Genomic DNA, 13031 nt, shown 5'->3' with positions numbered 1-13031 from the left:
TGGAATTGTATTTTGTTGGACCTTTGGGAATACTACAGACCTATATTTGGGGGATTGTTTACCTCGAGGCCGACAAAGCACCTCAGCCTTATTCTTGTAGACTCTACGTCAACATTTACTCTGCTCGTACTGTACACGACGGATGCAGTTTCAGACAAATTGATATATAGATTTATTTGGTATCATGTCATCCTATATAATATAAACATACATATTGTACATAGTACGATTGAATGGTCATAATTTCATAGACATGATGTTTGAAGACATTAAAAATACAAGTGTGAAACCAAAATAACCCACGAAAGCTAAATTACAGTTGAACCTCGATATCTCGAACATTGATATCTTGAATACAATGGATAGGTCAAAGTGAATTGTAAGTCCAAACCACTTATTTTTAAAGTATTTTACCCTCGGTATCTCTAATATTGTGACATGTAACAATTCGTTGTGTTACCCGTTGCCAAATGTGTTGCTAACCTGAGGTAATAGAACGGATTATGCGTCTAAACCAATCAGATTTCAGCATTTGACATGAAAGTATAATAAAATAAATTATCCACCCAAATATTGATCAATTAAAACTCCTGAAATATTTGGAGTTTGTCTGTAGAATTTATTGTATAATAATTAAATTCAATATGAAATTCTTGAACATTTGAAAGTTTCTTCCTTGTTCCAAACAAAATTCATTCAGTTTTACCAGGTGAATTAACAACTATTGTGTACAATCCATGTGAACAATGTTTTAAAAAAGCACCAAGCTTCTATGAAACAAAATTTGGGTTTTTATGAGATAACGAATTGCACCACTGTTAGCATATAAAATAAGTTTAGAGTTAGGATCAGTACTGGAAACCTTTTCATTGACATAAATTAGGAAAAGAAAAGGCCTTAAAATATTGCCTTGTAGTACTCCACAATTTAAAAAACCTGGATCTGTAAAAACTTTTTCTTTAAATTGCATATACTGTTTTCTTTTTGATAAATATGATTTAAACACTATTTAGTATATCTTATACCAATACAATTTAGTTTTCAATATAAAATTTCATGATGGCGTGGTAATTCTTAAACGATATTAATCCCGTTGAGACGATGAAATCTTTTTAAAAATAAAAGATTTGAGTAAAATTTTAAACATGTTTGAATTTGTTTCTTTAATAATGAAAAATGACAATAACAAACCTTGAACCATCTCAAAAATCCATAAAACGAAATACAAATTCGAAGCAGAGCAACACGGACCTCCAAATAGATAGAGGTAGGATCTTCTGCTGACCGGTTACGCCCGCCGTGTGCTCTTTGTCGTAATCAGGAAAAAATCGGAGAAGTCCGTAGACAATTAGTTGATTAATTATGGTCTAACAATCAGCATGAAAAAAGTCAGTCAGCATGCAACCCGGTGAAAGATTGTAGATGCTGACAAGGTCGTTGAATCGGTCATAGAACTTACGAAAAGATGACTTCGTTACTAAATAATACGATTTATGGCTAAAATTACAAAAAAAAAAAAAAAAGAAATAACAGACAAAAATATAAACAATTAATAGGCATGATATTTGACTACTCTAAGTTGTGTTTAAGGGAATCGGAAGATTTTCACGATTAGTTGAAGAAAGTGATATGACAAACATACAATTAACTCTACTTAAAACTCCTAACTAGAAAGAAATTAAGGTTCTCGTACAATGTATCAATTAGCATTGTGTACTGCTCTGCTCCCGATATTTCAGCAATTAGTTAAAACATATCTGTTATCTGAATATAAATACGTAGAATACGGTTACAACGTCATATTACAGTAACATTTTGATTTTATGTTCATCGAATGTTTATGGTGATCCCCTTGATATAATGAACTTAATAGATATGAGAGATTTTGCATGCCATACTGAAAACCAGTTCCAGTTGGGCAGATGTAATAGGAATAGATAAATATTGTTGGCAAACTTTGTTCGGCATCAGATGGGAATCTTTTGTGTGTTCTAATTAGTAAAAGTTTGTACTTTAAAATGTTTGTTAAAGGTCACTACTGGACATGCCTCTTTTACATGATGTAAAACAAGGATTTGATGGTCATAAGCTGTAATTAGAACCATTTTAAGAAAAGATTGGACTTTGGGTAATGTGACGTAGGCATGTCTATTTTATTGCTGACCACTCGGTCATCGCTCTTTGAAATCAACACGATTTGTCAGGGTTTTTTTATTATCTAAAACAACGCAATCAATGCATATTTCACTCGGAACCAGTATCATTTTTCAAAACCTGGTTTGATGCAAGAAATAAAAAATTAAGTTCTACCGAAAGTCCAATGTTATTCCGTGTAAATTTAATTACTAAAAAGAATATGTATACTTCTGAGGAAAAATTTTTAAATCTATAATGAGAAGAAACAGTGATATTTCCTTACATACTATGTGTAATTGAATACAATTGCGATGCAATATGAATTTAATGGGTTTTTCATAATAAAAAACAATAACATCTATATGTTAAAGAAAATGTTGCTAGTTACACATTTTTTCTTATTACATTACATTTGTATTCGTTTATATTACTTTCAATAACCAGGCGACAGGTTGATAAATGAAGTAAATATATAATACATTCAAACAAAGCATCACCGAACTAGTGTAAGTAACTGACGCGGTCATTGGAAATCTAGGTTATTAATACGATAATTTGTACGATAATGTTTGTATTGTGTGTTTTCTTTGTGCTTGTTTATACTAGTATGAGAATAAATGATTTGAAATAAAATAGATATTTTTTTTTAAATTCAGAGGTAATAAAAAAATGATCAGGTTCACCTATGTAACCTCATATTTTAAGAGATGCCACCAAATTCTTTTTTATGCCATGCAAAATAGTTTTTTTAAACAAGGAAACGAGAAATCGATAGATGAAGATGACACCTTTCTTTCCATTTGAACTATAAATTTGTATGATATTGTATTCAATCGGGTAAGGTAATTGAATTTCTACTGTCATATACACTGTATTCATGACCGCATTGTTTTCAAAAGCAATTCTTTATGAAATTTATTTTTTCAAATTTATCGAAACTAGCTTATCATAAAATAGGAATCCACTCTTTAAAGATAGTGCCATTAGTACACCTGACCTACACTGCTTCACTTCAAGAATAACTGTTAATGTAATGTACATTTGGAACAATAAAAGTGTGATTGTGTATGGTGTCCATTATGCTAAAAAAGACAAGCCCGCGTCACAAAGCTGGGCGTCCAATAATAAGCAAAGACAGCTTCCCATAGTCAATTGCTTTCATTGCTTTCACAGTACAGTCAGACTCGTGAAGTCCAGAGACAGTCTGACAAATTCTTCCGCAGTACTTGCGAACGTTTAAGTAGCAGTATTGTGAATATCCCCATAATATCATGAATTCCTCTTTAAGTTTGACAAATTCTTCTTCAATGCCCGCGAATTTTTCTGCTAATATCGTCAATGCTTCCTCTGGATTGGGAAACACAAGTTTCAAATTTACTGAAGCACCAAAGTTGAAAATGCATGGACGCTACGTGCCCATCTGGATCTTTGTTGGGACTTTGATAATCATGTTAAACGTCGTTGGGATCGTTTTGTTTCGTAGATCGAGAACAATCGTCAAGAACTTACAGGTTTACATCACCAGTTTAATGGCCTGCGATCTCCTCATAGGAGTCAACCTAGTCTTTGGTCCTTTTGTCTTCTGGATTTCCAAGTCTTTCATTTTTGTGGACCAAGCTGCATTGTTCGTACGCACGATGCTTCTCGTTTCCCTTCTTCATACAGCCGGGCTTTCCGTGGACAGGTTAATATCCGTCAAATTACCAAACGTTTACACGTTTCGGGTCACTTCGAGAATTTGTACTCTGGTCTGCCTTTGCATCTGGGCCAGTTTGATGGTGTACCACATCTTGATGTTTGTTATCGCGACAAATTCTCCGCTTTCAGGTCAGTTTGACATGAAATCATACGGCCTTTTTCTTATTGTCTACGTTATTTGCTTGCTCGTGTACCTCATATCAAGCAAAAGTATCATATCTTGTGCCAAGGACCATCTTAAACGTACCAAATCAAACGCTCCGCTCCAAGAACAGCAGAAATCCAACACTTTCAGACTGTCTATCGTCATAACAACAGCTTCTGGATTCCTGTATATCCTGTATCTCCCGGCACAAATTTTAGGGGCTTTGACGCTCGTTGATCCATCCTTAGATATGAAAGTAACGCGCCTTTTCATGGATTTATCCTACCCGTTGGTTACTCTAGAAAGCCTTTTGAATCCACTGCTTTATTTGCTTAGATTTAAGGAAACTCGACAAATGATCATTCGTGTCTTCTGTCCTGCACGCATATTGACTATCGTAAGCAATTTGACCTCTGAAACGAGTGCGCAGAGTTTAAAACAACAGATAGAGGTACTGACTTAAAAGCAACTTATCTGCTTATTGGTATAGGGAAAGATGAAATTTTATGAAGTGAATAGGTGTATTAATTTAAAAAATGTTTTCTTGAGATTTGGGTATGGAGAAAATGATTTGATGTATGGGCTGAATAATATGCTGTAAGAATATTTAACCTTTAGTGTTAAAATACATTTTTTAAATCATGTTTAAGAGTGGACTTTTCTGAACACGCACAAAGTGTTTAAAATATTTCTTTTTGTATCGATAATATTAGTAAAGACAACTTCATAAAAAGAGACATATTACTGTAATTGACAGGACAGCCAAAGACACTGTGAAAACACATGCAGAGAAAGATGTAATAAAGCGAACGTTAGTTTCATTCTCCCCTTTATAAAAAATATGTGATGAAGATACATGTAAAAATAAATGATTACAAAAGGTTTTTATTGTTATATGCATTGCTGATTGTTATAGAAAAGATATTTCTTTGACGTTTTCTCAAAAGTATTAACAATTCACAAACAGTACTGAAGTAAAATAAACAGCTTGAAATATAAAAAAAATCAGGAGTGTTTAAGAGAATTCTTTGCAATTTCGCGGTAAAATTTACTTGAATCATAATTTCAAACTATGTGAATTTCACGTGTGGGGGTTTTCCCGCCTGAAAACTGATTGAAACTCGTGCGAACTTTCACACAAATTGTGAAAATGAAGTTAATTCACGTGAATTCACATGAAAAAAAATCACACGAATTTCACTTCACGATTTTCAAGTGTCGTTCTGGTCATCACGACTTTTATTACAAGATTGTTAATAATATGTTAATTAGTATTATAGTATCCCTTCCATTCCCGCCCTGTACACTTTATAAATTACACGCAGTCTAAATGTTTACGTTAATATGAAAAAATGCTTCATGACTAACAATGACGATTTTTTTGGTTCTCTTATTAGCATAATTTACAGTGCTGAAAAAAAAACCCTAAAATTTATAGTTTTAATGAATTTTCTAAGATCAATCTACTATTTTTTTTATAATAATTAAATATTTGTTGAAATTTATAAACATTTGCTTGTCTGTAGATATGTAAAGTTATGTATAAATCTTGATGTATTTGTAAATTTATTTAATAATATTAAATGCAGCCTTGTAATGAACGCAGCTAACACTTTGTTATACGTTGTGTATTGAATTTGACAAGAAAAGATTTATTTTCGGAGGAGTGAAACAAGATAGAAAATAAAAACCTTTAGCCACCTCTTTGTTTAATATTTCTGGTATTGGACACTGCTTGATATTTATTGGTATCGAACTTTGTTTTATTTTTACTGATACCGGATATTGTTTAAAATATTTACTGGCATTAGACATAATTTGTTTTGATATATTTATTGGTATCGGAAATTGTTTATATACATATATTTTTTATTTGCTTATATACTGCATGGTACTAGACATTGTTTACATATTTATTGGTATTGGACATTGTTTACATATTTATTGGTATTGGGACAATGTAATATCCGTTAATTGGTATTGGACATTGTTTATATATCTCTTGATATTGGACAGTGTTTAAATATATCTACTGGAATTAGAAATTGTTTAATATATGTTTTTGGACACTGTTTATATATCTATTGATATTGGACAGTGTTTAAATATATTAAATACAAAAATATCAAATTGAATGTTTTCAAGCGAAGATATATATATATATATATATATATATATATATATATATATATATATATATATATATATATCATTATAATAAAATTATTATAATGAGGTATAATAATAATTATTTATTTATTGTATGATTGATTAATTTCTAGCTCTCTGATTGGCTCATATCCAATTATCTAGAAAAAAAATAGAACATAATATTCACCTGCACGTGACCTAAGAGGTCAATAAAACATTTGATTTTCTCTACTTTGGAATAAAAATAGATCATCCAATGAAATATCGCGTTTATCAATTTGTTTGGCCATGGCTTCAAATCACTTTTTTATCTGCATGTCACTGTTCATTAGAAGTCCAACTGTTGGTATCTCTAATAGTTTCTCTCTTTATCAAATTCTTTAATCAAATAAGCATCAATTAAATTTTCAAGAGAACCCCTTAGTCTGAGGATTCACCTTTTTTGTTGAAGCTGTGTGTAACCATGTACTTATTGTTATTTGGTAGAGAAGATGATTGTTTAAGACAGCATCAATTTATATTGTTTTAATCCAAATTTTAATGCCCCTTGTGATGGGATCAGGAAGTTCTCTTCTCGCCGTTTTTGTTGGTGAATTATAACAATAATTTTTTTTTAAAGTATGACAGATGAACAAAGATCATCAGAAACAGGTAGCAATTAGAAATAAATTACAATAATGGACATTTTTAACAACCCCCTTTCTTCATTTCAAAAATGGGTTTGTCTTTTTTTTTGACAATTGTTCTCTATAGATACCAAGTTTCAACTTGAAGCTTACTTCATATTTCAGAGAAAGAGGCTCATCATTTTAATGAACCGAAGCTATCATTATTACTGACCAATGTTCAATTATAAATGTTGAAATGGCCATATGTTTGGGTAGGAATTAATGCAAATATCTGGTATCAACCAGAGAGCTTATTAAATCAATACCGGTAATTATATTTTAAAAAATTCTTTGCAAAACAGTAAAGCATTTATTATTTGTTCCATCAATATCTGTTGAACTCAAATGTCTACGAATTGAGTTGAGGAATTGTTGTAATTCAAAACAAATGCTTAATGTACTTATACACCCATCATGCACAAGTGCACACTAGATCAAATCAAGAATCTCTTCAAGTTCTCCTAGCCCCCAAAAAGACTACAACTTAGTGCAATCAAGAGGGCTGTATGGTCAACACAAATTTTAACCTATATTTATCTCCTTAAGAAATAATATACATGTGTAGGAACATAGTCAAATTCTATGGCTGAAAATTAAGAATTTTCTTCACTAAATAATGGACTTATAATGACTGAAAAAAAATCACATCAAATCAAATATTTCAAGGTAGATTCGATTGTTAATTTGTTGACCATTTAGCCTCCTTGGGTGTCACACAAGAGCCTCAAGTACACTCTACCTATATTGTACACTATTGAGATTGAAATAAAAAAATGAATGTTATTATAATTAACACAGGTCTTTATTAGGGACTACTGTATTCATGCGACACAAAAAATAAGAATTACAATCTTCACAAAATAGAAGAGTTAGCTAGTCAAAGTTTTCATGTAGTTTTCACCTTTGCTCACAAAATATAGTTTCCTTGGCGACTGTTTACATAATAATTATTGTTAAAGTGATGTGCACTAAAGGGTCATTTGTCTTCATGTGTTGAGATTCTGTCAGTTTGAAATTCAGTTTGACATTCATTCTTTTAAACCATTTACCAAACATACAACTTTTTAGTCAAGCTGAAGTTTTGCATTTACATGTATATTACAAAGATTTTTTTTTACTTTTTTTAAATGTTTAACTCATATTTTTTTGGCATTACTCACCATTGTTAAATACATGCATAAATTAAGTGACATGTTTTGAAGCACCATGAAGCAAGATTCAAATAAAACTTGAATTTGCATTAACAAAACACAATTGGTAAACATTTAAAAGTTAACATAATGCACTACAAAGCCATTAACAGATCTACACAGCCATTTCCATGGCGATTTTTGGATGAGGATTGTACCCAACAATCTCAAAATCTTCAAATTTAAAATCGTCAATGTCCTTCACCTCACGTTTGATCAAGAGCTTTGGAAAAGGTCGAGGTTTTCTCTGGAGCTGAATTTTCAGTGGTTCAATGTGATTCACGTAGACATGTGCGTCTCCCAGTGTGTGAATGAAATCACCAGGTTTGAGTCCAGTTACATGGGCTATCATGTAAGTCAGAAGCGAATAACTTGCGATGTTGAACGGCACTCCAAGACCGATATCGCCTGATCGCTGGTAGAGCTGAGAGGAGAGTTCTCCGTCACAGACATAGAACTGAATGAAAGCGTGACAGGGAGGCAGCGCCATCTTGTCTAGGTCACATGGATTCCAAGCAGAAATAATGATGCGACGATCGTCAGGGTTGTTCTTAATCTTTTCAATGGCATTTTTCAATTGGTCAACTCCTTGACCTACAAAATAAATATTAAATTTATTTATTGTATATCCGCCATTAAGTCATAAAAGAAGCTGAATGTTATGCAAACCACACAGTTCCTACAAATTGTAATTCTTCCTATGAATGCAATGTCAAATGTCAGACGATTTAACGCTCACTTAAGATTTTCAAATTTAAAAGTATTAATATTCTTTGTTATAAAAAACACAATTGCTCATTAATTAAAAAGATGGGGTGTGCGAAGTATTTTTTCTTAATCAACCAATTAAAAGTAACATCAAAGTCATTACTGTCATTGTTATACAACAAAAATTAAACAGCAATCTTATTAATTCATCTTGACAAAGCAATACAGGACAGTAATTATAGATTCCTAAAGTAACCTGCTTATTAATTATTAACAATATTAGTTTAATAAACTTTTACCACTGTAATCTGCGTGCATGTCTTTGTACTCTGCCCCAAAATGGCGCCACTGGAAACCATAAACTGGACCCAGGTCGCCCTCCTCTCGATGGTTCAGGCCCAGGTTATCCAGGAATTCCCGCGACCCGTTGGCGTCCCAGATGTGGACCCCTTTCTCGCTCAGTTTCTTGCCATTGGTACAGCCCTGGACAAACCATAGCAGCTCTTCAGCTACGCCCCGCCAGAAAACTCGCTTTGTGGTCAGCAATGGAAATGAGTCCCTTAAGTCATACCTTAAAAAATAATAAAAAAGATAAGTGTGCTTGCAAGTACTACATCGATAGGCTTAAACTTAGATGCATCACTACAGAGAGATAAAAAAGACTGCATGGTCTTATTTAAAGAATAAGGAATCATTCTTTGAGTATTATGAGGTGATCAAATACGGCCATGGGTGATCAAATCCAAATAAATCTGATCCCTTATCAGTTATTACCCATAATATTTTCAGCAATTGTACAATTAACGAGGCCGGGTCTAATTTTTTCTGCCCTAGATTTTTGAATGAAATTTTTGGCATGAATTTCTACTATTCTAATTATTATTTTAAGATAAAAAATAAGACATTTACCACACCGTTTGTTTAAGGGGTCATCTCAAAGTTTGTTAATTTTTAACATAGGACCCTATGGAATTTTGTTTAAAATGTATCAATTTTGCACATTTTTTACATCTTTTTAAAACTTCTGCCCTAAGGATTTCTTTTTCTGTTCTACATATTAAAGTTATTGCTAAAAGGCATCAAATGATCAAATAAAAAAAAACTGTTTACCTCCTGGTTTGTTCCAGGGGTTTTATCAAAATTGTTTTTTGTATGCCCAATTTCCCAGATTTGTCAGATGATGGCTATTTTTTATTTGACAAAGGCGAAAATGGTGATCTTTATAGTATTATTAAAACATTCAGACATATTTAAGTAATAAATAAATATATAACATCACATATTAAGGGCCACAAATATAAAATACATGGTTATTGTCTTGAAATATGTGAATTAAGATATATTTAGAAGGGTTAAGAAATCGTGACAGAGGGCAAGGCTTGATGAACCCTTTTCACGTTTTCGACCCGAGCCCAAATACAGCTTATACTTCGAGACATTTATGTTTATTCAACTATATAATATCAATTTTACACATCAAATGAGCAATTTTCAACAAATTTCGCTGAATATCTGTAGTTGAAACTATCACGCCATGGCGTCAACCAAGCAAAAAGATGACGTCACAATACAAATGAAACGCTGCGCGAAAGCGTGCGTACTCGGCCTCGTTAAATAACAAATAGTCATTGGTAAAATGTATTGGACTGTAGCAGGTCAGTGCTTTAGCTTCTTTATCACTTTGAATTGTGTTTATTTTTTGTTCAGCTTTAAATAACAGAGACCTCCCACAGACAGACAAGCAGCAATGACAAGAAAAAGTAGCTAGTTAATCCAACTGTGTCTTTCGTCAAATAAGAAGATACAGGGATCTTTTATGAGAAAGAAAACAATTTAAGGCAATTGTCATTAAAGTTATTGGTTAACGAATAAAATGAGCATTTATTACCAAACAGGTCCGGTACAATCACTAGATTTAGCTACGCAGCTTGATTTTCCTACATAGCTTTATTTACTTACCTGAAGTAGGTTTATTTAGCTGCCTTTATGCAGGTTTGCATATTATGTAAAACAGACAAAAAGTCGGAAGGAACTGTCAACCTATATTTGTACTGTATAGTTTTATAAAAGGAACTAGGAGCAAAAATAGTTAAAACATTGCTGCTTTTGAGCAGTTTTAAGGAAAACATGCATTTCTTTTCCTTGAGTAACTGTATAACACCTTGTGTGCGATGAGGCATGGATAAGTTTAGTTACTTCAGATTATCATGTGTTGAAGTACTACAAATCAATCATCATGAAATTCATGTTACTTCTAGCTTTGTTATTCCATTTAAGTAGCTGTTCGGTAACACATAAACAGTTATACATAGCCCAAACACTTTTAGAACTCGTTTAGATAATAATTATATTATCATAAATGCATTGTTGTCATGATATTTTAATTTTTTTAAAACATATTAACCGCGTGAAATAGAAATAACAAATGCGCGCTTTTTTTTTTTATTAATGTTTTGTGATACAAATGCAAGAATAGTCCCAGATTACAGTTCTCATTGCGAAAATAACTGTTTCTGGGTCTAATTCCACTTACATTCTCAAATCAATTTTAATACATATTAAAACAAAGTCACAACAATATATATATACAAACAGTACTGACCTCATCTGCATTCCAAATGTTGACAAAGTGTCGATGCCTGTTCTGTTACTCTTCCTTCTCCCATGGTCAATCACCCGCTGTACCGCTTCCAGATAAAGTTCCTCGTCATGTTGATTTGTTTTGGAGTCAGAATTCTGAACGTGATCACCGTTTGTTGTACAATCTGCCATTTTTTTGTTTTTGGCGCGTTTTGGTTTCCGCCAAAACAGTGTCGTATACGTCATTGGCCAAAAGTATGCATAAAATCCAGAAACATGCACGGTACGATGACATGTCTCCGGATACCGAGCATTAAAAAAACATTTCGAATTCATCGAAATATTTCGAAACATCACAGAAATTTTCATCAATTAATCGATATTTTTAGGAATCCTCTAATTGATTATATGGATAATTTTGAACCATATTTTGGCATAGGAAGACGCGATTCTTCATAACATACAGTAGTACTATCAGTAGGACAAGTAATGAAATATCTCTCGAAACCCGAGAAAAATTATATATTATGATCATTCTTAAGTGCTATCTTGCAGACATCAACATAATGCAGGGAATTTTCATCATTTATTGATTAAAAATATTTGTCGTTTACACCCAAAACTTGGAAACTGTTTAGAGATTTAAAATCACCCAGTAGGCCTGTACATATATACTATCATGCACACGTTATCTCCTGAGAATATAACAGGCTAGTAGAAAATAATCCATTGTATCAAATCATCCCAAGTTACAAGCTACTTTCGTTTTTAGTACATGTCATAACAAAGATATTCGGTTTCCTCGGACGATTACCAACCAGTCAAACAAAGGACATAAGTGTTTCGGGATCGGTACGTTTCGGAACATGTGTATTTCGGCACCTCTTTCATATGTAGGCAGAAAAAAACTCTTGAGCAGTCGGCATTCTCTGATATGTAAATGTTTAGACTCAAACTTTGCATTTATCTCCTTCGCAACTTCGCACTTTCGCTTAACACTCTCGTATCTTCGCTTAAAGGCGAAAGTGCGAATGTGCGAACCGTCCAAAGTGAATGGAACACAACAATGAAGTATATAATTCAAGTGTCTTTTATTGTTGTGTCCCGTTTGGGCCGTTTGTACCTTCACACTTTCGCCTATAAGGCGAAGATGCAGGAGTGCTAAGTTGCTAAGGCGAAAGTATGGAGTTGCGGATGAGCAAAAGTGCGAAGGCCAAGCGCGAAGATGAAAAGGCAAAAGTGCGGAAATGCTACTTCGCCTTCGCATGAAATCAAATTCTTTTCTTTTTATCTAATTTATCTAAAAATTTACCAATCAATCTACATGTAGATTGGCAAGCATGCATGTATGTACATGTGTATAAATCAGAAAATAGAATACGGGATTCTTTGTGTGTGTGGAGATTTACTTTATAGAACATATGTATTATAGGAATATAATTCAAAAAAGAAATGCACGGTAAACTGTATTAGAGATTTTTTCAAATCTATTGCGTTTTTCATCTTTTTTGCTTTGTTTTATTTATTTATTCAGTCTCCTTTTTTCATTTTGTTTGGTTTTTACGGGACATCGTGTGCGGATTAAATTAATGTATATAATTTTTCTATTAAAAATGATTAAAATTTTCTCAGAAAGTGAATTTAATATTGCCTGACAATGTTATTAAAATTATTAAATGCTCTTCACGGAATATTATGCCATGTAATTTTAGTGTGTGATCTGTTGGTTATTAAGCACAGGAAATTAAAATTTAA

At 32.6% G+C, this 13031-nt stretch overlaps 2 protein-coding genes across 2 annotated transcripts; one reads left to right on the top strand and one right to left on the bottom strand.

Annotated features, from left to right (window-relative positions):
- Window positions 1-2521: 2521 nt before the first annotated feature.
- Window positions 2522-4826, top strand: LOC128185491 (uncharacterized). Its single transcript, XM_052855073.1, has 2 exons — window positions 2522-4430; window positions 4737-4826. Exons 1-2 carry the CDS (start codon window positions 3408-3410, stop codon window positions 4824-4826), a joined length of 1113 nt encoding a protein of 370 aa, XP_052711033.1. The 5' UTR covers window positions 2522-3407.
- A 2750-nt stretch (window positions 4827-7576) lies between these two features.
- On the bottom strand, window positions 7577-12058 carry LOC128184613 (thymidylate synthase-like). The gene is made up of 3 exons (XM_052854172.1): window positions 11299-12058; window positions 8996-9267; window positions 7577-8582 (listed from the first exon to the last, which is right to left on the bottom strand). The coding sequence occupies exons 1-3, from the start codon at window positions 11643-11645 to the stop codon at window positions 8104-8106; spliced, it is 1098 nt and encodes a 365-aa protein (XP_052710132.1). The 5' UTR covers window positions 11646-12058; the 3' UTR covers window positions 7577-8103.
- Between the last annotated feature and the right edge of the window lie 973 nt (window positions 12059-13031).

Source organism: Crassostrea angulata, chromosome 5 (assembly GCF_025612915.1).
Source record: "Crassostrea angulata isolate pt1a10 chromosome 5, ASM2561291v2, whole genome shotgun sequence".
NCBI classification, from domain to species: domain Eukaryota; kingdom Metazoa; phylum Mollusca; class Bivalvia; order Ostreida; family Ostreidae; genus Magallana; species Magallana angulata.
This window is presented reverse-complemented; position numbering and strand designations above follow the sequence as displayed.